We start from the raw sequence: 26,028 nt of genomic DNA on the forward strand, positions 1-26,028 counted from the left end.
GAAGGCGGAGAGGGGAGCAGGTGATGTGGGAGCCGGCGGGGACATTTGCCGGCGACACCGAGCGTGGGCCGGAAGTGGAGGAGCCGCGAGCGGCGCCGCAAGAGCTCCGGGCTAGACCGTGGCGACGGCGGCGGCCCCTCGGCTGGAGGAGGACGATGAGGAGCGACGGAAGCGGCGCGGGGGGACGCTGCCGCGCGGCAACGGGTTCCGTGTCCGCGGCCCACTGCGCAGCCTGCGAGCAGGTCTAAGTAAGTACGGTGCGCGGCCGCCGAGCCGCCGGGTGCGCTCCCGCCGGGGAGGGACGCGGGGGGCGGCCGGCGGGGCCTCGCGGGCGCCCGGGACCCGAACCGCCTCCCCGGGGGAGCGGGACCCGCTCCGCAGCCCCGCGGCCCGTCGCGGGACGGGGCGCGCCGGTTACCGAGCGCCCGGCGCTGCCGTGCGGGGCTGGACGCGGAGCGCGTCTCCGAAGCCTGTCGGCGGTCAGGTCAGGAGCGCGCACAGACCGGTACTTAGAGCTCGCCCCTCGCGGCCCGCGCCCTCCCACGCTCCTGGCGAAAGTGACACCGAACTCCCCCAGCTGCGCGGTCAGAGAGGGCCCGCAGAGTCCCGGCCGCTCCCCGCCACCGACAGGTGTAGACCTGCGGATTGCATGGCAGCAAGTTTGGGGTGTCTAAGAAACGGCGCGAGTGCACCCCACGCAATTGAAGTCGACTTTGCCGTCGATTTTTGTCAGCTTTTGCTTTCTGCAAAATGCGATGCTGGTGATACTCCCCGGGGCATCATAACCGAAAACAAATCTTTTATTCGGGTGTTTTACATAGGTTCACTAGGTCATAGTAACAACATTAAGGCACAAGAGGCTTCCAGTTTTGATGTTTGATTTATATTGATCCTGTCCTGGTTTCTTTGGCCCGGGTGAATACTTACCTGTGTCCATACTTAGATTAATCACATGTCTTTTACCAAGAAGTTGCATTTTATTTGAGTAAACGATAATTTGCTGCCATGCATGTAATGGAATCTCATAATTATGCCACCTAAAACATAGACTGCTCAATTCAGTTAATTGTTGACTTACTATGTGCCAGGCACTGACTACCGAAAATAGAGAATCGAATAGATGAAGTCATGGTCATCGAGGAGCTCCCAGTCTGTGTAAAACAGGTGAATTAATTATTCTACAGTAGTAAGCGTCACCACATAAATTTGTACGAACTGCAGGATGTGGAATGGTTGGTAGGGGGGAGTAGAGGTCCAGGAAAGGCTTTCTGAAGGAGCTGCTACCTGAACTGGGTTTTGACAGAAAGGTAACGCATTGCCCTATTTATTTCCTGTGTGCACATCCTCCGGTATTCTCCAGTGAGTCTCATCCATTATTTAATCCAAATCTAGCAGAACTTGTAGTTGTGCTTACTTTCATTCACCCTGCTCTAGTGGCTGTTAGAATATTTAAATTTCGTCTTCTAGAAGTGGCTGCATTAACACACTACGTATGACATTTGATGCCAGCAGTTTTTCTGTTACATGTTTCGTCTCCCTTTTAGACGTGAGGAAGTATGTATTCAGAGAAGCTAAGTGAGTTGGCAAAGGCCACCTAGCTATTAGCAGACCAGGCCAGGAAACCTGTCTCTTTCCACTGCCCCACGCTGGCTGCCTCCCATTGGTAGCTGATTGGAAATGATGACTGTGAACCTGCTTAGGGACGGCTGTGTGTCCAGACCCAGGCGCACCACATGCCTTCGCGGGCCCGCTTCTGGCCCCTTGCCCTCTGAGTGACAGGATTTACAAACCAGATTGTGCTGGGTTAACGAGATCACTCAGTGATAGGTTCAGGAAGCTGTCCAGCCTGGCATTTTTCTAGGGTGCCCTCTCTCTTGTTACTCATCTCATGGGATTCTTTTCCTATTTTTCTGTTTCCCACTAATTTAGAACTCAATTATTACTCAGATTCTAAAATCTTTCCGAACCTTGTTTCATCACCTCAGGGATGCCTGGGGCCCTTACATATGCTTCTTGGATGTTGACCAAAAAAGGTGTTAGTTTTCCTAATTCTTCTAATTAAGATTTCTGCCCCTCAAATGATACCTTTCATAATAAGTTATTATAGTTTATGTTAATGTTTCTTATAGGTCTTAACTCCTTCAGCAGTGCATTCTACTAAAATTGCAAAGGTGTACTATTTCCAGGGCATGCACTATATGCATTAATGAGTTAGACTAGGGTCTTACCTTTTCTGTAACAGTGTTGTTATAAGAAAATGACTTTTCAGTTCCATCCATCTGGTTTATAGTAAAGTGTCTAGAACAGTACCACTTCATAAGTTGGAAACATACTAAATTTCACTATCAGTCTTTTTTTTTTTTTTTAGTGTTTATTTTTGAGAGAGAGAGAGAGAAATAGAGCACGAGCAGGGAAGGGGAACAAAGAGAGGGAGACAGAGAATCTGAAACAGGCTCCAGGCTCTGAGCTGTCCGCCCAGAGCCCAACGCGGGGCTCGAACTCACAAACGGTGAGATCGTGACCTGAGCCAAAGTCAGACGCTTAACCTACTGAGCCACCCAGGCGCCCCTCATTATCAGTCTTAATTCTAACATCACTATTTGCATTTTTAGCCTCCGTGGATTTTTTTTAAATGATTTTCTTTCTTACAGATATTTGTAATCTCAGAACAGATTGTGATTGGCTTCCAGTGGCAGTGAGCTGTCCTCTTTGTTCTGTCAGTTGACTCTATCTGCCACCCCTTCCTTGCTTCCAGTAAAAGGGGAAGGCACAAAAATGCTCTGTGTCACCACCTGGTGTGTTTGAGATACCTGCCCAAGCAGAGTTCAGTCCCTGAACTAGTCTGCTGTCCACCATTTTCGTAGGCAGTTGGTGCTTCATTTGTCCCCTGGGGCTATTAATACACACTTCTTCATTATTGATGACATGTGGGTAACCGTTAGGGAAATAGATAATTCATTCTGTGGTGTCTCCCAACACTCTGATAGCTTTTTGTGTTTCCATTTCAGCTGTGCAGCTGGCATGGTTTCTTCTCTTTCCAGCGCTTCGCAGAGAAGGGGATATATCGATGCAGGAAGGCTGAATCTGCATTCTTCATTACTTGAAATGTGATTGGAAACTGAATTCCCTTAGAGTCCTTAATAGTGCCGCGGAATACTCGTTCTTCCCCTGTTGTACAGCTGTTAGCAGCTGTTAGAATTTGCTTTCTACTTTTTACAGTCTTCTTGCGAACCTCCATGCTGTTCTGTCACTTGTAGGTAGGTTTTTTAATGTATGATCAGTTTTTGTTCTTAAAACTATTCCTGAAATTATCAATCTGAGATGGACTCAAGGGTCTTTAAAAATAATAGTACATTGATGAATTAGGAGTTTCTTAGTTGCATTTATAATTGCTTAACCTTTAGTTTGGGGGGAATTCGTGTGTCACGTCTAGGTAAACGTTGTTTCAAAGAACTTTTTTCTGTCGGCAGAATCAGTAAGTCAGTAATGCAATGTAAACTTTTGCAGTTAAAAAAATAGAATAATTGGCATTTACTTTTTTGTGTGAGAATTCCAGCCTTTATTAAAGTATAATTTTAAGTGTGATTAAAAGAATAACTTACATACTTTGCTAGTTATTGAGGCAATAATCAAAAAATGTGTTCAATTAGAGAAAGACAAACGTATGACTTCACTCATAGGAGGAATTTAAGATACAAAACAGATGAACATAAGGGAAGGGAAGTAAAAATAATATAAAAACAGAGAGGGGGACAAAACATAAGAGACTCTTAAATACAGAGGACAAACAGAGGGTTGCTGGAGGGGTTGTGGGTGGAGAGATGGCTAAATGGGCGAGGGGCATTAGAGAGGACACTTGTTGGGATGAGCACCGGGTGTTATACGTAGGGGATGAATCACTGGAATCTACTTCTGAAATCATTATTGCACCATATGCTAAATAACTTAGAGGTAAGTCAAAAAATTAATTAATTAATTAAAAAAAAAAAAGGCAACCACACATGAGAAGTATCAGGCATGTGATGTGAGAGGGGCTCAAATCAGAGCCCCCTTCCCTGCATGGTACTGATGTGACCTGCCAGGCCAAGTCCAATGGCACTGGAGGGGGTGGTGTCTGAGGGCCCTCCCTGCTCCAGACTGCCCCAGAACTCAGGCCCAGGAAGGGATGAGGTGGGCCGTGTGTGCATCCCTGTACCTCTGTCTCAGGTTTCTGCCTGACTCCATGGCCCCCTTCAAGGTGTTTTTCAAGGCTAGCTGCTTCCGATCCATTACTTTCAACCAAGGCCTGGACCCAGATGGTCCCAGCGGCCTCTCACTCTTTCCTTCCCACCACAACCCCCACTGCCCCCCAGTCCCCCAGCCCCCAGGGGCCCCTCTGCCCGCCGCCTGCCCACTCACTACCAGCTGGCTACCTCAGGGGCCACCTGCTGTCAGGGGCTTCTTCCGCCCACTGCACCTCCCCCCAGGCTCCCAGCCCCCCGACAGAACTAAGTTCCCTTTGGCCGAGCCCCTCAGCACCGCCGCTCCCGGCTCACGCTGACCACCCAGCATGTCGCACCATGCCATACCATGCCACGCCATGCCCAGGGTGCAGGCTCTGGCACCACAACCCCAGTCCAGGTCGGTGAGCACACTGGACAAGACAGTCCCTTCTCTCTTTAGAACCCAGTTGCCATGCCTAACCAGAAAAGAGGTGATCCATGGGGTAGTGATGGTTCCTTTCAACAGTGGTGGTCCGGGTCCGCAGCCAGACCGCCTGGGTGCCAGCTCTGCGAATCTCCCCCCCCCCCCCCCCCCCCCCGCCCCAGCCACATGACCCTGGGCACATCTGTATGTGGGGGTGGCTGGTACCTACCTTGAAAAGTTCAAGGCATTACACGAGGAAATATTAGGGTGACCATATATCTGGCTGTGCCCAGAACAGTCCCAGTTTGTACCTGTTGACCTGTCACAGTTAATTGTGCCTCCTTTCGCTCTCACTAGTGAAGAGAGGCAGAGAGCGTGCTGTGTGCCTGGCAGGATATTCAGCTATTCAATGATTATGACAGTGCTCATTCTTTTTTTTAAGATTTATTTTTTCACTTAATCTCTACCCCCAACGTGGGGCTTGAACTTGCTACCCCAAGATCAAGAGTCACAGGCTCCAGTGACTGGGCCAGCCAGGTACCCCTGTGATGTCAATTCCTGATTGCTGAGGCAGTGACACAAATCTGCATGTGATAGAATGACTTGGAACCTGTATGGATGTCAGCTTCCCGTAACGATGCTGTTCTCCAGTGATGGGAGGTGTTGCTGTGGAGGAAAACTGGGGGATGTGTACATGGGACCTCTCTTTACTGTTCTTGCATTTTCTTTTGCATCTGTAATTACTTCAAAACGAAAAGTTAAAAAAAAAATGTATCCCTATAGTTTGAGTTTTAGTTCTTGATATATTTAAGTTGTTCTCCTCTTTAAATTTTGGATAAGGAGTTGATAATAGATTACCAACTTCAGTGGGCAAGCAGTAATATTTTTTGGCAGGGAGGAAGTTGATGGTGGTTGTTACTCTGGACTTGAAATTAATCTTTAGTGTTTGCCATCGTGTACTTTACTTTCACTGGAGAGAATGACCCGAGTTCCATTAACAAAGCAAAAGCAAAGCATTGCAGTGTTCATAGCAACTCATGATAGTTCCTTATATAGTCCTGGCTTTTCTTTGTCTCTGCCCAGTAATACTCCTAAAACAGGCCAGGTCTGTTGTTTTATGTGAAGGTTGTGTAGCCAAACTTATTTTCTACAATTTAAGTGTGTGCTCTTTAAAAATATGTTTCTTTGATAGTAGTGGTCTGGGAAGGAGACTGAAATGTATGATGAATAAAATATCTTACAAACCTCAGTTGAGATATAAAATCACTGTATCTCTGTGCATCTGAGTTTTCTAGAGACTCATTTAAAAAATTTTTTTTAATGTTTATTTATTTTTGAGAGCGTGTGAACAAAGTGGGGGAGGGGCAGAGACAGTAAGAGACACAGAATCTGAAACAGGCTCCAGCTCTGAGCTGTCAGCACAGAGCCTGGCACAGGGCTTGAACTCAAGGACTGTGAGATCCTGACCTGAGCCAAAGTCAGACACTTAACCAGCTGAGCCACCCAGGTGCCCGGACACTCATTTTTAATCTTGGTGCATACTTAACCTCTCTCACTTACTTTTCAATTACTCCTTAAAGTCAACTGGGCCCTCCAACCTCTACTAGTCAGTAAAGACCATGTATTTTGTAATCTAATGCTTATTTTCCAGTTCTGCCTTTCATTTTTCTCTGTCACCTGTAAAATGAATTTGTGAGACCCTAGGGATTATTCAGTTTAACAGTTTGGTTCGACAGATACGGAAACTGATACCCAAGGTAAAAAGTGATAGACAGGAAGACCCATTATTCAGGGTCCCCATATTTAAATGTGGACTTAGTGATTTGAGAATGTGTGAAGCAGGGTTCATTGGGTAAAAGCCTCACCCAGGTGACACAGAACTTGTGCCTGAGCTGAAAGTTCTCTCTCCAAAGCTTGTCGTTTGTCTTATGTTTGTGATCCTTGGGAACCTGAAGAATGTTAGGTGTTTTTGTTAAAGGTATTTATCTTCCAGAATCTAGCAAGCTGTAACAGTGTATTACAATGCACAGAATATTTAAATTAAAAGAGTACATCATTCTTTTGGAGGTGGGGGAGTTCTGTTTTTATTTTATTTTGTTTTATTTTATAGTATTTTATTTTATTTTGTTTTATGTTATGTTATTTATTTTTTAATTTTAATTCCAGCATAGTAACATACAGTGCTACACTAGTTTCAGGGATTTATTCTGAGGCTGCAAAAACATTTCAGTATTCTCAGCATGATACAACACATTAACAAATTGTAGGACAAATCATATGGTCATTTTGACATTCGGAAAAATCATTTGAGGGGCGCCCGGGTGGCTCAGTCGGTTGAGTGTCCAACTTCAGCCCAGGTCATGATCTCACGGTTCATGGGTTCGAGTCCGGCATCGGGCTCTGTGCTGACAGCTCAGAGGCTGGGGCCTGCTTCGGATTCTGCGTCTCCCTCTCTCTCTGCCCCTCCCCCTAACCCCCCTCTCAAAAATGAGTAAACATTTAAAAATGTATTTTAAAAAAGATTTGAAATAATTGAACATCATTTCATGATAAAAACTCTCAACAGAGTGAGTATAGAGGGAATACACTTCAATATAATGAAGGCCATGTATATAAAAATCCCAAAGCAACATTGTACTTAGTGGTGGAAAACGGAATGCTTTTCCCCTAAGATCAGGAACACGACCAGGAAGTCCACTCGCCTCACTTTTAGTGTTCTATTACTGCGGGTGCCGGCTGTAGGAGGCTTCAGTGTGGCCTCTTCTCTCCATTTTGTCATCGAGTTTCTTCTGTCAGTCCTCGGGTTGATTTCCAGTGTATTTCGGGTGATTTGGTGGCTACCTGGTTGTGTTCCTGGGCCGAGACAAGTGCCGCTGTCCTCCTCTCCCCGTAGTACATCATTCTTAATGTGAGAGTGACACATCTGCGGAGGGAAAGGCAGTAAGGTTCTAGGGTCAGGCACTATGGAACAGTGGTTTTTAAGCTTTCTGGTCTCAGAACCCCTTTACATTTTAAAAAATTGTCAAGGATGCCAAAATGGTTTTTGACATGTGTACTATACACAGATTTATTGTGTTAGAAATTAAAGCTAGGAGTTTATAAAATATATAACGTTGTCATTTTAAAGTGGCAGTAAAAAATCATTACATATTCACAATTAAAAAAAAATTTTTTTAACGTTTATTTATTTTTGAGACAGAGAGAGACAGAGCATGAGCAGGGGAGGGTCAGAGAGAGAGGGAGACACAGAATCCGAAACAGGCTCCAGGCTCTGAGCCGTCCGCACAGAGCCCGACGCGGGGCTCGAACTCACGGACCACGAGATCGTGACCTGAGCCGAAGTCGGATGCTTAACCGACCGAGCCACCCAGGCGCCCCCACAATTTTTTTTATCCAAAACAGGTGTCTTTGCAAAACAATTAATGGGGAGTGTGGCATTGTTTTACATTTCTGTAAGTATCTTTAATGTCTGCTTAAATGGAGGCTGGCAGATTATTATCATCCTTCTGCATTCATTCTCCTAAGGTAGGTGGTTTTAGGTAAACTCTGAAGAAAATTGGGCTCACATAACCCTGCAGCTGTCAAGGGAGGAGTATCGTGGCTGTTCTTTGGTAACTGCGGTATTCAACAGACGGTAGTCAAACTGTAGAATCCGAACCCCGTATCAAAGAACTTTTCGTCTTTGTCACCTTGACATCCAAAAGCTTATGTTATAATGAATTTTTATCCATGCTGGATCATGGGACATCATTCATTGGTGACTTGGAAAATACTAGTATGCCGTGTTGGGCAGATTCTTCCAAATGTTGAGTCATTTCGTAGGTTGTCAAAAGTCACGTTTGCTAATATCGTCACCACCACGATGCCATCAGAAGAGTCTCCGAAGTCATGGGATGCTATTGGCCACTTCACATTCATTTTTCATAAAATGTCTACTAGACATCTAACTCTGAATGAGCATACTTTATCAGGTGGCTGTTTCAGTAAAAATGTTGTCACCTAGAAAAGCAGCTGGGTCAGCTCACAGCTCAGAATTTCAGCATTCAGCGCTGGTGTTGTTTGTGTCCTCCGCATTTTGTCACACAGAATATTAAAGACGTGTACTCACTGGTTGAGATATAATCCTTCCCATTTTGTCACACAATATTAAAGATGTATATTCAGTCGTTGACATATAATTACATTAATAATTTTTGCGGCTCTCTCAGTGACATTCTTATGTAAAAATGACTTCTCTCCTTCCTGGAATCCGTGGGGATAAAGAATATGATTCTTAAGTCTTGGTGCCTCTGCCTTGATTCTTGTTGCCTGTCATTGGTTTTGTACCTTAAATGTGAATGTCCAACAGTGAAAAGCCAAATAGAGTATAGGCAAATACGGTATAATTGTAATATTGATCTTGAAGACACCTATAAAGGGTCTTGGTGACCCCTGGGAGTCTGCATTGGCATAGAAAGGTCTCAGGTTTAAGAGGGACCTCAAAGATCATCCAGTTCAACTGCTCTGATTTCCTCTACACTGGGGTTGCCAGGTGTTTACTTAGTTATGCTTAAATACTTCCAGTTCCTGTGAGTAATTGTGCTGAGTAGAAACAAGTGGCATAGACAGTTCTTTGATGGCAAGTAAGAGAAATTCTTAATCCTGGAGTTATGCTTTGTCCTGTGTTTTAAGAATTTGCGTACATTTCCGCTTGTTTTCTGTAAGTAATTGAACATGATGAAACGCAGGGATTACTAAAAATTATGTTGTAAAGGACACATAGTTGTGGTTTTATTTTTCTGTTGGTGTATTTAAGGACAGTTGTGATCTTTGATTTTCTTTGTCTCTTCTATACTGAAATGAACTTATGTTAGACACGCACTGTTATGTATGCCCATGTCTGTTTCCTGAGTAGATCACGAGCCACTTGAGAACAGGGGCTGTACATGTACAATTTTTAAATAGTCTGTAGTGCCTAAACACTATTATTCACCCGGTAGGGTCCGCATATGTGTGGCATTGTCTTTAATCTGTAAATAGTGTGGTAGGACACACTGGAATCTGATGAGGCTGGGAAACCAAGTATGGGTGCTTCAGTGGCCCAGCTGGGTTTGAGAAATCCCCCGGGCTTGGCGGTAGTACCTAAGGACTCGTGTCATTGAGGATGGACATGACTTCCATACTGATCTCTTTTATTTAAATATTTTTCCTCGGAATGGGAGCATTTGCGTTTCTCCAAGGACATACATATGAGGGAACGCACGAGGTAATTCATGGAGATCAGAGGAGCACGCCCTCACTAACCCTGCTGACTTAGCACTCTGCTCACACTAGCCAACCTGGTGGTTCTGACACATTTACAGCTTCAAATTGTTTTTATTTTTTAGTCTTAAATTGGTTATTGTATACTTATAATGGTCTAATAACTTAAATACCTGAAGCATATGGAGCACTAAGCTGAATAAAACAAGTTAATCAGGACCATAAAATTCTCAAGATGATCGTCACCAGACCTGTAAGTTGTATTCATAGGATTAAAGTGCTTATATAGTACATCAAGATGTTGCTGATGCTTCAAAACTATTCTTCTGAAAGGAAAACTATCCTAATTATTTCTACTTTGTCATAATAAAATCATAATAAAAATTAGTCATGTTTTCAATAGATTATTTTATTTTATTTATTTTTATTTTTGAGAGACAGAGCACGAGCAGGGGAGGGGCAGAGAGAGAGGGAGACACAGTGTCCGAAGCAGGCTCCAGGCTCCGAGCTGTCAGCACAGAGGCCGACGTGGGGCTCGAACTCAAGAACCACGAGATCGTGACCTGAGCCGAAATCAGATGCTTAACCTGAGCCAGCCAGGCGCCCCTCAATAAATTATTTCTTGAGACGTGCTTACTAATATCACTATGATACCTCTAATCACTTGGTCTAAATAAAAAGCACAAAATTATCTTTTAGGTTGGTTGGTTTTCATTCAGAGTCAAGACCTGTGCATGTTATGATAATATGCTTATTTTTGAAATTATAACACAGTAATTAAATTTTAGTTTAATATATTATTATACATTGAGCCCCAGAATTTTACCTGTGGTTTTTGAAAAAGTATTTGTTTATACATCATGCGTTTTTTTTTGTTTGTTTGTTTGTAACTAATGTAAAGCATGGAAAATGTGAGGCGGAGAAGGTTGTGGTTAGTTGTAGAGCAGTTTGAGGTGTCAGTGAAATATCAGGTATTCAAGGAACAGATAAACCGAGATCGTAGGTGGAGTAAACATAGAGAATCAGAACGATTTATACACGAGTGTGATACTCCGAGGCATGAAAAAGAATGAAATTGCTGAGGGAAAGGAGGTAGATGGACAGGACCTTGGGAAATGCCTCTGTTTGGGGTGGGTCAGAAGGAGCAACTCTGGAATTGGAGTTACCGGAAGCTGAGGGAGAGTCTGCGTTCGGTGCTGCTTAGGGTTTTGGGGCCGCGGTGTGGATTGAGAGAATCTGCTGGATTTGTTAGCAGGTGAGGTGCACTTTTTGTGAGAGATCGTGGTGGGAGCTTGCGCATCACATTCTCAGTGAGTAGTTACTGGGGTGGTTTAAGCCACAGGTAGACGGGCTGTAGAGACATTTGACATGCGAGGCCTGGTGTGATAAAGTGGCAAGAGCAGAACTGAGGGTTGGGAATAAGTCAGATATTCAAGATGTAGGCATGAGGTGAAAACATGATAATGACGGAGAGGCCTGGAAGATGACAGGGTGTCTGTCGGTTGGCTGAGTTTCTGCCGTCATCAGGTCTAATGAATGCCTTTTACCTCGAGGCACCTTTCTAGTTAGTGTCAACTTTGGTTTAACTTTGAACGTATTTAACTCACCATTTCTGTGGATTGTTTATGATACTAACGTGACGCATTTGAGCACGCAAAAGAAGCCGGCAAATAAATCGATGTCTTCTGGAAGCACATTTCATAAACGTTTGCCCCGTAAAACGCACTCTCGGGTGTAGCCAGTTGCCTTGCGTATTGTCCGTGACCGGCGGCTGGATATCCGCGCTCTGGAGACCTGATAGACCATACCTGGCACCACTTCTGTCCCCTCTGTTGAAGGACATGGGATAGAAAACCCAGCACGTCAGCATCAGGTGTGTTGTCCCCAGATAATAATAGCTCAGGCTGTGGAGAGGGAGGGGACATGTGGGTGGGAGCAGATGCCACCCTGACTTGGCTACTTCTTGCTCCTCGGGAAGTAGTATCTTTTGTAATAGCACGTGCACACTGCGTCCGACTCAGCAGAGGACACGCCAGTTACGGGTCAGATCCCCGCTGCCGGAAGCCCCTCTTTATCCTTCCCCTTGGACATGTGTTGCCCTACTCAGGGCCTGCTTAATCCACATTTAGCTCACCATGAGGGGTCAAGTTTACCACGCACAATGTTGCTTAGAAACGGCTGCTATCCCACCTTTATCAGGTTTCCAGGGAAACAGTGCTAGAAGGTTAACCAGAGGTCATTTTTTTCATGCTAGAGAAAAGGTTTTGTTAACCCTTTACCTACACGAATTTATTGGCAAAATAGATGGCAGACTTACATACCACTAGCTGTAGGATCCGTGCGGTGTACCGTTTCAGAGGTACTGCGCATTGGCAGGGACTTTTGTAACATCTGGGTCTATATGAAATTGTTTTTACGTGCCAGCAGGTGACTCCAGTAACTGTGTTCTGCTGATGGTTTCAACAAATTCAGTAAATAAAAACATCCTTCCTGGGCGCCTGGGTGGCTCAGTCGGTTGAGCGTCCGATTTCGGCTCAGGTCATGATCTCACAGCTCGTGAGTTCGAGCCCCGCGTCGGGCTCTGTGCTGACAGCTCAGAGCCTGGAGCCTGCTTCTGCTTCTTTCTGTGTCTCCCTCTCTCTCTGCCCCTAACCCACTCGCATTTTGTCTCTGTCTCTGTCAAAAATAAATAAACATTAAAAAAAATTAAAAAAAAAATAAAAACATCCTTCCTATTCGAGGCTTGCTTGTTCCAGTTCCCTTAAGAGCATAGAGGTGTGACACAGACTGGGGAGCAGAAATTACTATCAAATTGGGTCAGGTAAGAGTAAGGCAGTCTGTGAGTAGAGGTCTCTGTCTAAACCACCAATAAATATGCCAAAGCGTATTAAAAAGGGGACAGCACACTTTCAAGTGTGTACTTGAGAGCAGTTTTTATTAACCTGTCCTTAGAATTGATTTCCATTTGAGATTCCTCCAAATGGATTGACATTTATTCTGGCTTCCACCACTTAAGATTATAAAATTGCCTTTGTTTATCACAAAGAGCTTTAGTTAAGGTGCCTTTTCAGGAATGCTTTCTGGAAAACCGTAAGTTTAATTCTTGTTATTTCTAACCAAAAGTGGACTCACATATGCCATTTTCCTAATGTCCAGGCTTAAATATATGTGCCCAGTACTCAGAATACAGTTATGTTTTCTTAGAAGGCTAATAATGTACATACATTATTTATTCATTTAAAAAACATTTTAGTTTGGAATATATGTAAAGTGGTGTCCTACCCAGTAGAGATAACAGTAGTGAAAAAGAGAAAAACGGTTCTTGGCTTTATAGATTTAAATTCAATATTATAGGGGCGCCTGGGTGGCGCAGTCGGTTAAGCGTCTGACTTCAGCCAGGTCACGATCTCGCGGTCCGTGAGTTCGAGCCCCGCGTCAGGCTCTGGGCTGATGGCTCAGAGCCTGGAGCCTGTTTCCGATTCTGTGTCTCCCTCTCTCTCTGCCCCTCCCCCGTTCATGCTCTGTCTCTCTCTGTCCCAAAAATAAAAAAAACGTTGAAAAAAAAATTTAAAAAAAAAAATAAATTCAATATTATATGTTGAAATCAGAAATTAAAGAGGCTACTTTGAAAAAGATAATTTTTCCAAGTTTGAATAATTGAAAATTGTAACTCTTTTTTCTGTATGTTTGATATATATGTATATATGAAATGTTCAAGTAGTTTTTGGTAACAATTTTGTTTGATTTGAAAACTGAGTCAACTCCTGATTATCCACGATATAGGAACCCTTATCAAATTTCTAGATTTGCTTGGCACATTCTGATGTTGATGTTAATTTGAGCAGAACATGGTTAAGAACATAGTGGTGTAGCTAGAAACACTAGTCACAAAGGCAAATAAAGTTCATATATCTATAGTATCTGTAAATGCTTTTCAAATTAGTTTCATTTGGTAATGCTGACCAGCCTTATATGTAGGCATTTAAAAAATTATTCCACTGAAAAGGGAATTCAGACTGGAAATAAGTGATAAACACAAGATTGCTCAGCAGCTATATGGTAGAGCAGAATTTTAGGGTCATGGAATTTTAGCCGTGTGTTTTTTCCTACTAAATCACCAAATGAATGGTGTTTCAGTTACTCCTCTCTCTGATACCACTGTCACAAATGATTGGCTTTAACTATGAAAAAGACAGTAAAATTGTTCACTGAAGACATACCTTAAATGGTATCTTATTTTCCAAATAGTGCGGTGCTCTAGTATGTTGGTATTTTATATCCCAGACCTTGTTAATCCTAATCATTACACAGAATTTTTTCATTTTGATGTATAAAGTTAACAATGATGTGTTTTCACCTTTCTCCAGTACAGCGCTTGGTACACATGAAAATCCTTGACAATCATTTGTACTTAAAAAAAATAAATAGAAGTAAGTAAACATGAGATGAAAAGTTTAAGTGGGCCAGATATGTTGTTGAGACTCGCGCACTGCGTTGAAGGGATGTGGCATAGCCCTGTGTGATCTAAGCTGTCGATAAATAGCCGTCAGAGAGGCTATTATTATGAGAGGCATTGGTTGATGAACGATCTGGAATATTGGCTTATTTGGCTGCTCTGAAGCAGCCCCTCTCAGTTCTGGTTTTTAACCAGGTCGTGACACCCAGTGCTCGGGTGCTTTTAAGCTTGAATTTTTTGTTTGACTTTCTGTATCTGCTGTTCTCTAGCTCAGCATGGTGTTCATGTAATAAAACTTGCTACAGCTGGGTGGCAGTGTTGACCACAGAGAAACTTCAGGAAAATGCTGTGCTGTTGGTTTATGTTCAGAGAGAGTCATTTGGGTAAGAATTCAAATTTGAAAGTGTATGTTCAGCGAGCTAGTAAGTAAGGTATGTTTGGTGAGGTAGTGGTGAAATGTCAAATCTGTTAAATCGTCTAACTCGGCTTTATGGCCAATCTAATTTAATTTGGTTTTATGATTTTTTTTTCAGTGTTTAATTCAGTGAACAAAAATGTCAAGTTTATTAGCTTATAGAATACAGTAAAATTTTTAAAAATCAGTCGTTAACAATTATCTATGAAATTTAAGAATAACTTCTTTATGGTAGTTTTGTTTGCAAGTAAAAGAGGATTTAATATTTTTTAAAACTCGGCAAACGTATAAATAGATGACTGCTACATAAGAAAGCTTACAACATACCTCACTTTTTTTGCTTTTTTTAAGACAGTATGCATAAAGTTTTTTATTTGATAACCAAAAGATATTGACTTAAAGTGCTTTTCTTCTGTATTTTCTTTTATCAATTATAATTTTCAGAAATCTTTAAAAACATTTTTCTCCAATAAGTCATTTTCTTCATTTTTCTCTGGTTCTCAAATAGAATTGCTCTGTCTTCGTTTCACACTTCTCCCCCAGGTGTTTATGGCCTTTCTAATACGTCATACTAATCTGGATTGACTCATGATGGGAAATTGTAGTAAGGGCTGTATAAAGATTGTGCTTATTTCATGATGCTAGCAGTCTGAAATTTCTTTTTAATCCAGTGTGAAATAAATTATTGAACTCTTTCTAAAAAATAATGCAATGCTGGAAACTAGTAGTTAATTTAAATAAATTATTGTTTAACTGGGAAATCCTGCAGGTAGAGAAGAAAATATTTTATTCTTACCTCAGTTTGTTTAGGTACAATTTATAATGTGAAAAAGAAAATTGACAATAAATTGTATCAGATTGATCTTGACTAATTAGAATATATTAACTATCTCTTTAATAAAATTTGCTTTCAACCTGCCTAGCTCAGTGAAGTTGTAGGATACAAAATCAATATACGAAAATCTGTTGTTTCTTTATACTAATAATTATCAGAAAGAGAAATTAAAGAAAATGGTTTTGTTTATAACTCCATAAAAAAATAGAATACCTAGGAATAAGTTTAGTCAAGAAAGGGGAAGACCTCTACCCTGAAAACTATAAGACAAGTATGAAAGAAATTGAAGAAAACACAAATAAATGGAAAGATAATTCTGTTTTCATGGATAAGAATTGTTATTATGTCCATATTACCCAAAACGGTGTACGGGTACAGTGCAATCACTACCAAAATTACAATGGCAATTTTTACAGAAATAGAACAGTGATCTTACAATTTGTGTATGGAACCACAAAAGATCCCAACTAGCCAAAGCAATCTTGAGAAAGAAAAACAAAGCTGGAGGCATACTCCCTCATTTCTAACTATATTACAAAGCTATGTCAAAACAGTGTGGTATTGGCATAAAGACAGACACAGTGATCAATGGTGCAAAATAGAGTCCAGAAATACACCTACACATAGATGGTCAATTAATTTACAACAGAGAAGCCAAGAATATACAATTGGGGCAAATGGTGCTGGGAAAACTGGATATCCACCTGCAGAAGAATGAAACTAGGGCACTACTTTACAACATACACAAAAATTAACTTAAAATGGATTAAAGACTTTAAGATCTGAAACCATAAAACTCCTAGAGGAAAACAAAGTAGTGAGCTCCTTGATGTTGTCTTGGCAATGATTTTTGGATCTGTGACACCAAAAGCAGAGACAACAAAAGCAAAATAACTAGGTGGGACTACATCAGACTTAAAAAGCTTCTACACAGCAAGGGAAATCAACAAAATGAAATGACTGAAGGGGAGAATATATTTGCAAAGCATATATCTGATAAGGGATTAGTATCTAAAGTATGTAAAGAACTCACAGAACTCAGTAGCAACAAAACAATATGATTATGAAATAGATGATCTAAATAGAAGTTTTTCCAGAGAAGACATACAGATGGCCAACACGTACCTGAAAAGATGTTCAGCATCACTGATCAGGGAAATGCAAATGAAAAACCACAGTGAGATGTTACCTCACACCTGTCAGAATGGGTATTATCAAAACGCAAGAAATAAATATTGGCGAGGACGTGGAGAAAAAAGGAAACCCTCAGGCACTGTTGGTGGGAATGTAAATTGGTGCAGCCAAGGAAAAATAGTATGAAGGGTTCCTCAAAAAATTAAAAATACAACTACCATATGATCCAGCAATTCTGCTTCTGGCTGTTTATCCAAAGAAAACAAAACCGCTGACTCAGGAAGCTATATGGACACCCATGTTCATTGCAACATTATTTACAATAGCCAAGATATGGAAACAACCTAAGTATCCATTGATGGATGAATGGATGAAGAAAATATGACATGTACACACAATGAAATATTACCAAGCCATAAAGAAGAATGAAATCTTGCCGTTTGCCACAAAACAGATGGACTTGAGAGCATTATGCTAAGTGAGATAAGTCAGAGAAAGACAAATCTATATGATTTCATTTATGTGTGGAACAAGAAAGAAAGAAAGAGAAAGAAAAACACCTAAACCCCAAGTTTACAGATACAGAGAACAGGCGGCTGGTTGCCAGAGGCAGGGATGGAGGAAATGGGTGAAGGGGATCAAAATGTACAAACTTCCAGTTTGAATTGTTTGGGGACATTAGGTACAGCTTGGCCGCTATCATTAATACTGTAGTGCATACTCATGGGGTGCTGGGGGGGCTCGGTTGAGCGTCCAACTTCGGCTCAGGTCACGATCTTGCGGTTCGTGGGTTCAGGCCCCACGTCAGGCTCTGCGCTGACAGCTCGGAGCCTGGAGCCTGCTTCAGATTCTGTGTCTCCCTCTTTCTCTGCCCCTCCCCTGCTCATTCTCTGTCTCTCAAAAATAAAGATTAAAAAAAATTTTTTTTTAAATACCGTATTGCATACTTGGAAGTTGCTAAGAGAGTGGATCATAGAAGTTCTCATCACAAGGAAAAGAATTTTGCAGCCATGTTTGGTGACAGATGTTAACTAGACATACCGTGATAGTTTCTCAATATAGACAAAGATCCTTACGTTGTACACTTGAAAACAATAAAATGTATGTCATTTATGCCTCAATACAAAAAAGAAATTCTCTCAACCTACCTAGCCCACTGATGGGCACACCAGGAGCTTCGGGATCATGCTCGTTGGCCTTTGGGCTCTTCATCCTGAGGAGCTGGGAGCACAGCCATTGACTTAAGCCCCTGAGCTTCTGTTGCCTCATAAAAATTTGGGAACAGGGCATTAGCTGATTTTTGTGTCAAATCAAGGAGGATGCATTAATGAAAGTCCCTGACAGTAATTAAGCACTTTTTTAGAAAAATGTATATATTTTGATAAATATTTGTATTTCGTAATCCTAGCAGTGGAAGCAGAAAGGAGACTGTTGAGACCAGAAGAAACAGGGGAATTTGAACAACGGTGGATGGAATGATGTAGCCTTCCAAGGGTTCTCTTAGTGCCGTGATTTACTGTCACATGGATTTAACTTTTTAAATAATGTAAGTTGAATTACTGATTCTCTCTCTCTCTCTCTTTCTCTCTCTCTCTTTAGGACACTTACGGAGAGCTACAATGGAAAAATCCTGGATGCTGTGGAACTTTGTTGAAAGATGGCTAATAGCTTTGGCTTCGTGGTCTTGGGCCCTTTGCCGTATTTCTCTTTTACCTTTAATAGTGACTTTTCATCTGTATGGAGGCATTATCTTACTTTTGTTAATATTCGTGTCAATAGCAGGTATTCTGTATAAATTCCAGGATGTATTGCTTTATTTTCCAGAGCAGCCATCTTCTTCACGCCTTTATGTTCCCATGCCCACTGGTATTCCACATGAAAACATTTTCATCAGAACCAAAGATGGAGTGCGTCTGAACCTTATTTTGATAAGATACACTGGAGACAATTCGCCCTATTCCCCGACTATAATTTATTTTCATGGGAATGCAGGCAACATAGGTCACAGGTTACCAAATGCATTGCTTATGTTGGTTAACCTCAAAGTTAATCTTTTGCTTGTTGATTATCGAGGATACGGAAAAAGCGAAGGAGAAGCGAGTGAAGAGGGACTCTACCTGGATTCTGAAGCTGTGCTAGATTACGTGATGACTAGACCTGACCTTGACAAAACAAAAATTTTTCTTTTTGGCCGTTCCTTGGGAGGAGCGGTGGCTATCCATCTGGCTTCCGAAAATTCACATCGGATTTCGGCCATTATGGTGGAGAACACGTTTTTAAGCATACCGCATATGGCCAGCACTTTATTTTCATTCTTCCCAATGCGTTACCTTCCTTTATGGTGCTACAAAAACAAATTCTTATCCTACAGAAAAATCGCTCAGTGCAGAATGCCTTCTCTTTTCATCTCTGGGCTCTCCGACCAGTTAATTCCACCAGTAATGATGAAGCAACTCTATGAACTGTCCCCGTCACGGACTAAGAGATTAGCCATTTTTCCCGACGGGACTCATAATGATACGTGGCAGTGCCAGGGCTACTTTACTGCCCTGGAACACTTCATCCGAGAAGCAATAAAAAGCCGTTCTCCCGAAGACATGGCACAGACCTCACCCAACGTCACGATTATATGATGCTCTTCTGTTTGATTAACGCACTGTATTTTAATTTGCGCGGAACGATAAAGAATGTTCCTTTCTACAAGTGTGTTATGTCTGTACTTGTCTGAAGAGTGACATTAAACCCTGAAAGGACTTCAGTGCTCCTTTGAGACGATCCAAATAGTTTTTGACATGTGAAGAACTGTAATTCTTGGGATTATTTCATAGTTTTCATCAAACCTTTCAGTGTGGTCATGTATCCGTATCTTTCGTTTAATATGCCAGTATAATAGCATATTGTATTCAAAAGTTTCTTGTTGCCAAAATGGTGTGCTTCGCGTGGCACTTGGATCCGTGGCTGGGTGTGGAAGGAGATCTGCCAACGAGAAACCTTTGAGTATTCCTTTAGTAAGTACCGGGACAATCATGGCAAGCAAACTTAGTTCTGTAACTGCATTCTTCACCTTAAAAGTTAAAATGAAATGCATGATGGTATTTTAGTCCTTGAATTATGCAATGCATCGTTTTTACTGTAAATAGCACTGGTCATTGACCAACGTATACGGTAACCTGGGTTATATCTATTTTGATGTAAACTCTATTTTGTTTTCGGCGAGAAGTGAAATCGAGGCCTGTGTGCCGGCTGCCATTGCATTTTGCTCTGGTGAATGCTGAGATCCAGCTTTTTCTTACAAGTAAATGGGACCCCATTTTCCAATATAAATGTACCGTGTTTTGTTAGGTACAGTCTGGATCATAGCATGTAAAAATAGAAATTTAGAATTTTACTGCAGCTTTGATGTGCACATTTGAACTTTTTAACATTTGTAATTTTGGTGGCAAAGAGAATTTTAGCTTCTGTCGATTTTGTAAGTCTACAGCTCAACCACTAATAGCGATCATAATGACAATTAGAACTTGTTTAAGAAATAAATTGGCGAGACTTATCATTACATGATTGTACAGACTATTTTACAGAAATTCCCACACTTGAGTTTTAAGTCCAGTATCTAGGTATATCTAGCCTACAACAGCCAAGATATCATTTATTGGACTTTCTGAAAATAAAAGTTACAAAATCAAAAGCAAAAAACCTGTTCTTTGGTTTAATGTTTCAGTTGTTCTTATATACAGCATTAAAAGACAGTTTCAGGAAGTTTTCTTTCTTTTTCTCCTCCACATAGGAGTGTGGGAATGAAGGAACTCAAGAAGTTTTTCTTGCAGAACCTATTATCACATTTAACAATTACGTGGCTAGAAGTGAGAAGTAGTATTTAGACATAGAGAAGAGTAAGAAAAAAAAAAGAGCCCCGTAAAACTTGCAGAACATACCTTAAAAAATATAAGCTATGGGGTATAATTGTGCTACGTTTTTCAGGCTGTCCTCAAAAATTAGATGAAATTGAGCTCTGTACATTATGTCAGCTTTAACATAGAATATTTTGAATATTTAGCTATATTTATTGGCTTTGTGCAAGCGGCTAGAGCAGAGAAATCATGGGTCAATATTCTTGACCTTAATTTTAGAATCTTTCCACGGAGATAGGGCTAGAGATACTTTTGCCAAATAACATTCTTATTCACTTTATGTCAGTATTTAGAAAAAAATTCTAGCAAGTATGATTTCCTGTTTTTCTATAAATTGTTGTTTAAAAGTCATGCTTTAAAAAAAAGTTGGTAATGCATATCATGGAAGGCATATTTTTATGTATAAATTCACCACAATTAAAGGATACTTTTCATCTTATTGGTCATTGCGATGTAGAATGACTCTCCTAAATAGTAGTGTATTCAAAAGAAAAAAGTTAATACAACAATCGTAGTGTACTTAGACATGAGCTTACTTGGTGCACCTTAGCTTGTATCATCTTTAAGGTTTGGAGTACCTTTGTATGCTTCCCTGTAACCATTTAGCGTAGTACTTGTGAAGGGGTTTATCCACTTTAGTTGTAATGAGTATTATGCTGATGAAGTATAAAAGCTTTTTCTTCATCAGTGTTTTGTTCTTATGCTGCTTTTTTTTTTTTTAAGGTTTATAAACAAATTTTTTCCCCCCTCTAAAGCCAGGCTTTCAAAAGTTGCACAGTACTAGTGTATTCACCCCCACCTTCACTCTCTTTGGATTAAGGGGCATTTGTTCTGCAGCAGAGGGAAGGGACTGTGTTTAGGGTGGTAGGACATCTTTCTTTCCTGGCTTCTGTATCTGAGATTTCCTTAGATGGGAAGAGGGCAGAACACAAACTGTTGTGGTCAGAGGTCCATGAAGCCTGTGACATCGTTTTTTCACAACATGTCTAATTTTGTGGCCAAAGCAGTTGGTCTTAATAAAATGTGAATTCTTCATGAGTCACTCCTTCATTGGGACCCAGGTTTTAGTGGGAATAGAAGTGTGTCCACCTCGTGTATTAATTTCTGGCTCATTTTGCAAGAGCAGCTGTAATAAGAGTTTATGAATGAATTTTAAGTTTTTAAGCTACTGTAAACTTGGAAATCCTAGAATGATTTTAAATCTGTCAAGATACAATTCATTTAGAGAAAGTTCCGATATTTTAAAAGGGATTATTGGGGCGGGGCGAGTGGGGGATGGCAAAAAGGACACTCAAAAGGAGATTGTAGAATATGGGGAGAAATAGTTTGTGATGCATAAAAGGTGCTAAATGAAGAGAAATGGCTGGAAAGGGATACGTGACGTGGTTCTTCAGTGTCGATCCAGGAAATGACAAAATGACTAACCGATAAGGTTGGGCGAAAAGGCTGCCTAACTGTGCAGAACAAAACGTTCGAATGCATGTCGCCTCTAACCAAGAAAGTGACTAGAGCACCTGACACTGCAAATACCTTGACTGTAAAATTGGCATTTTTATCAAAATGGTATTTTCAATTTTGTTACAGGGCAGCTTAAACTGATTTTTTTTTCATGATGAGCTGTAGACACTTGGTAATCACCCAAGTTCCAGCTTTGGTGATGTGTCAGTTGCATTGTGGTTCTCATTGAGAATTCATACCACCCGATGCATTTATATTCATTTCTTATTTTTGTAAGATTTGGTTTGAGGTGGGAATAGGTTTGTTTGGTCCAATACGGAATGAAGGCCATATTCAATTTTATATAAATTATCTCCCAATCTCAGTTTAAGAGAAATTTCATTGTTGAGTCCCTTTCTTCCTTAAGGTTAGGAAAAAATAGGGTAAACTTTTTAAAGGATGTCACAGAAGTCACTTTTAAAATTAGGTCATGATTGAGATGTATTGAACTCCTCCAGTGACCACTCCCCTCCATTTTTCCTATTAAGTTTGACAACAATTATGAAGAAAAAAAACTGTGAAAAATACTAGTTATAATGCTTTTGGATTATCCACTTAAGTTTGTGTATTTTCATATCACTCAGGTAAAGTTGGAAATGACAGAGCACAGACATCTATTTTTTAAATCAATAGGGTAGAAAATGAAAAGCACTTCTGTTTATTTATATTACCATATATGCAATCATCTTAGCTAATCAGACGTAATATATTCATTTGTATAGCAAAATAAATGCATTCATCCTAATTATAGTCAACACGTTTTTGCCAAATGGTGCAAATATACCTCCATTTATATTTTGTATCTTAAAATTGTAGTTTAAAAATAGGACTATGTATAAGAGACACTTTTTACAAAAAGTGCCATATATACATATGTAACAGGGATGAGTGTGTGTTGTTTCATATAATTTATAACAATTTCTGTCAGTACAGTGAATACTGAAAATGTGTTTTCAACACATCTAGGTACATTCAGGATAAGAGAAGTTAACCCAGTCTCATGTAAATCATATTTTTGTTATTTGCCATATTTTATTTGAAGCAGTAATACAATTTTATAACAAATTTGAATGTTATAGTACACAGACAGTGTACTAGCCATAGCAAGCAAACATTTACATTTGGTTTTTCATTTACAATAGATTTCTTTTAGAATATACTTTCTATTTTTCTGTACTGACATATGCAATAAATTGATAACATTAAAAGTTTGATTAATGTCTTAAGATAGTTTGTATTTAGTCTCCCCCCCCCCCCAATTTTCTATTAGCCTAAATTATATGGTAGAACATTAAGGTTTCCTTAATGGTTAAATAAAATTTCTGAATTTGTGCGGAAATTAATGAATTTTTATTGTAGTAATGGTGTGGATGATAAGTGTAAGTTAGATTTATATTCTCTTTTTTCATATTATTCTCCCACAGACATTTAATTTAATAGTAAATGTTTTCTGTATATGAGCTGCTGGTGAATGAATAGGCCCCAAAGCATTTGATGAGTTAAATGAATCTGGGAATGAATAAATTTTAACTGTTCACAGTCCTGTTGTGTTCAGATTTCATAAGTGCCTTTTCACAAAATTCTGGTCTTTTATTTTTCTCCCATTACTATTGAGTTGATGGTTGAAGATGATTAAAAATTGCCTGATGCTCATTCAGTCTTCAAGAGTCTGTAGCTTGCTTTCCCTGACAAGAAACTCACATGCTTCAGTAGTGTCAGAACCAGTTGGATAATAGGAAATGTATTACAATTACAATACAATACAAAATGTCACAAACCTAAATGGCTGTCTACCGGTGGAGATGAAGAGTTCACCTATTCGAGACCACCCTTCATGAACAGATGTAGGGGGAGATAGGATCTCCTGTAGATTTCCCTGAAAGACTGCCAACCTGAATCCCAAGAGGAAGTAGTTTTGAGATTCCTCAGTTCTTACTCTCCAAAAAAAAAGTTTTCACATTCCCATTTCACTCTCCAACTCTTGTTTTACATTCTGTTGCATGCTAAAAGTCATCAACCGTTGGTTCTGTTCAGAGAATAGACCAGTTACCTTGTTAAGGACAAGGGAGGGAAAGACATTTTTTGAATACCTACAAGTGTTCAGACCCGAGTGTAGAGCATGCTAGTGACCATTGAAGCCCCACAACAAACCTTTGAGTAATTTGTTCAGGAGTAATTTACTCTTTAGGAGCACTTCCAAAAAAATTGGCTGTCAATCAAAAATTAGAAATACTACGCAGCAAACCACACTTTCCCCAAAATATTTGTTTTTCTGTAGGAAAAGCTAGAAGTTAGCCTTGAAATACTTCTCATTCTCTTTTTTCAGCCCTTGATGGATCATAGATAACCAAAGCTCAAAAAAATAGGGGAGTTCTCTTCCTCGTGTACTGAAATAGATACTTTGGAAACTGATTCTTTTTCCAGTCCGATTTCTTTTGCATCCTTAACCACCACTGCCCTGAAATGATTTCACAGTAGGTAGGTCTTCTGTTGAATGCTTGTGACATGCCAGGGACTGCCCTGACTCCTTTTTGTTCTTTATTCCTGATCACTGACTAGTTTGTAGAACTGGTTTCCAACTTCACTGATCTCACTCCTTGATCTTTGTCCTGTTCTAACTTGCCAAAACAACACACCTTTCCCTCACAAAGGGCACTTAGTGACTGCCATCTCTCTATTTAGAGTCAGACTTCTTGGTCCCTTGGGTCCTTCACAAAGTAAACTTAGCCAAGTTCTAAAAGGTGGCGACTCTTTCAGGAGTCCGACTCCTTTCTCTTCTATGTAGTTGAACATGCCAGGGGCTTTCACCTCTAAATCGAATGCCGTTTCACCTCGTTAGGCTCCCACACCCATAACCCAAATTCCTGGTAGTTCTAGGAATAGTTTCTCCTTTCCGTAGAGCAGTTGCCCTCACTACCTTTTATGGTTTGATACTTCGTTATATTCACTTCAGTTCTTTGTTACTCACTGTCTGATTTCCCTTTTGTATGTCTTTCTTCTGCAATAAACCAAGATCTGACAGGCTGCAGTGTGATTTCTTTGTGTCTGACCTAGCACCTAGCACCATGCTGAGCCCTTTCTGGTGCTTAGTAGGTGTCCCATGTGGAATGTGTTCACCAAAGTTAGCCCACATTTTTCCTTCTCTAAGAATGAAGATGCACAAATATTTTGTATTTCTTTAAGGTTTAGACAAAACTTGTAAGGGGAAGGAAATGCACCCACACACACATACCTAGCTGGTGATTAAAGTAGAAACATCAGAAGTTGCCCGGGTGATTAAATCACCCTTCAGAGGGGGGAGAAAAGGCAATAATTATGCAAGACGCATGCCACTTGCAGGCTGTAACTTAAGCTGAGCAGAGGAGAGAGACAAAGGTGAAAATACACTTGAAAAGAGACAAGGAGCAGGGAGGGTGGGTATGGAACAGAGATGAGATGTGATCACTAAGCCTGGCAGTGACCAGTAGAAGTGGTATAGGGTAAGACAAGAAGGACCACAAAGCTAGCAGGCATGCTGGCAGAAAGCCAAAGAACCCCTTGTCTTGAGATTTCTACTCTGGTTGGTAGTGATTATGCCCCAGTTTTGTTATCTTCCATTATAATCATGTGCCTGTAGTTCCCTATAAAAATTTTTTATCATGATCCCTATTATTATTTTTTAAACCAATAAGATATGCATCTCATGTGGCATATTGGTATGTTTGTGGCCTTTATTCCCAGGACATGTTCCCTGGGGTGTAAGTGAGTTCAAGGCTCCTCTAGAGACCCTGCAAGCCTCTAAACCCAGAACAGACTGGGTTAGGGAGAGAGAAGCTCAAAATCTCTGGAGACCATTGGTAAACAATTGTAGCAGTTCTCCCATTGCCTTGGACACAGAGTTGGCGTCCAAGAAATACCGGGTGAATGAAAAATATAC

The 26,028-nt window shown here is 40.8% G+C and overlaps 1 protein-coding gene across 2 annotated transcripts; it reads left to right on the plus strand.

The window, feature by feature from the left end:
• The first annotated feature begins 10 nt into the window (after nt 1–10).
• On the plus strand, nt 11–23,654 carry ABHD13 (abhydrolase domain containing 13). 2 transcript variants are annotated; one of them, XM_019829468.3, is made up of 4 exons: nt 11–248; nt 1,089–1,164; nt 3,009–3,257; nt 18,307–23,654. In XM_019829468.3, exon 4 carries the CDS (start codon nt 18,327–18,329, stop codon nt 19,338–19,340), a length of 1,014 nt encoding a protein of 337 aa, XP_019685027.1. In that variant the 5' UTR covers nt 11–248; nt 1,089–1,164; nt 3,009–3,257; nt 18,307–18,326; the 3' UTR covers nt 19,341–23,654. The 2 variants fall into 2 exon arrangements, with proteins under 2 accessions (XP_019685027.1, XP_003980573.1); XM_003980524.6 differs by lacking the exons at nt 1,089–1,164; nt 3,009–3,257 and having other exon boundaries at nt 12–248.
• Nucleotides 23,655–26,028: the final 2,374 nt, after the last annotated feature.

The sequence above is a fragment of the Felis catus genome, chromosome A1 (genome assembly GCF_018350175.1).
Source record: "Felis catus isolate Fca126 chromosome A1, F.catus_Fca126_mat1.0, whole genome shotgun sequence".
NCBI classification, from domain to species: domain Eukaryota; kingdom Metazoa; phylum Chordata; class Mammalia; order Carnivora; family Felidae; genus Felis; species Felis catus.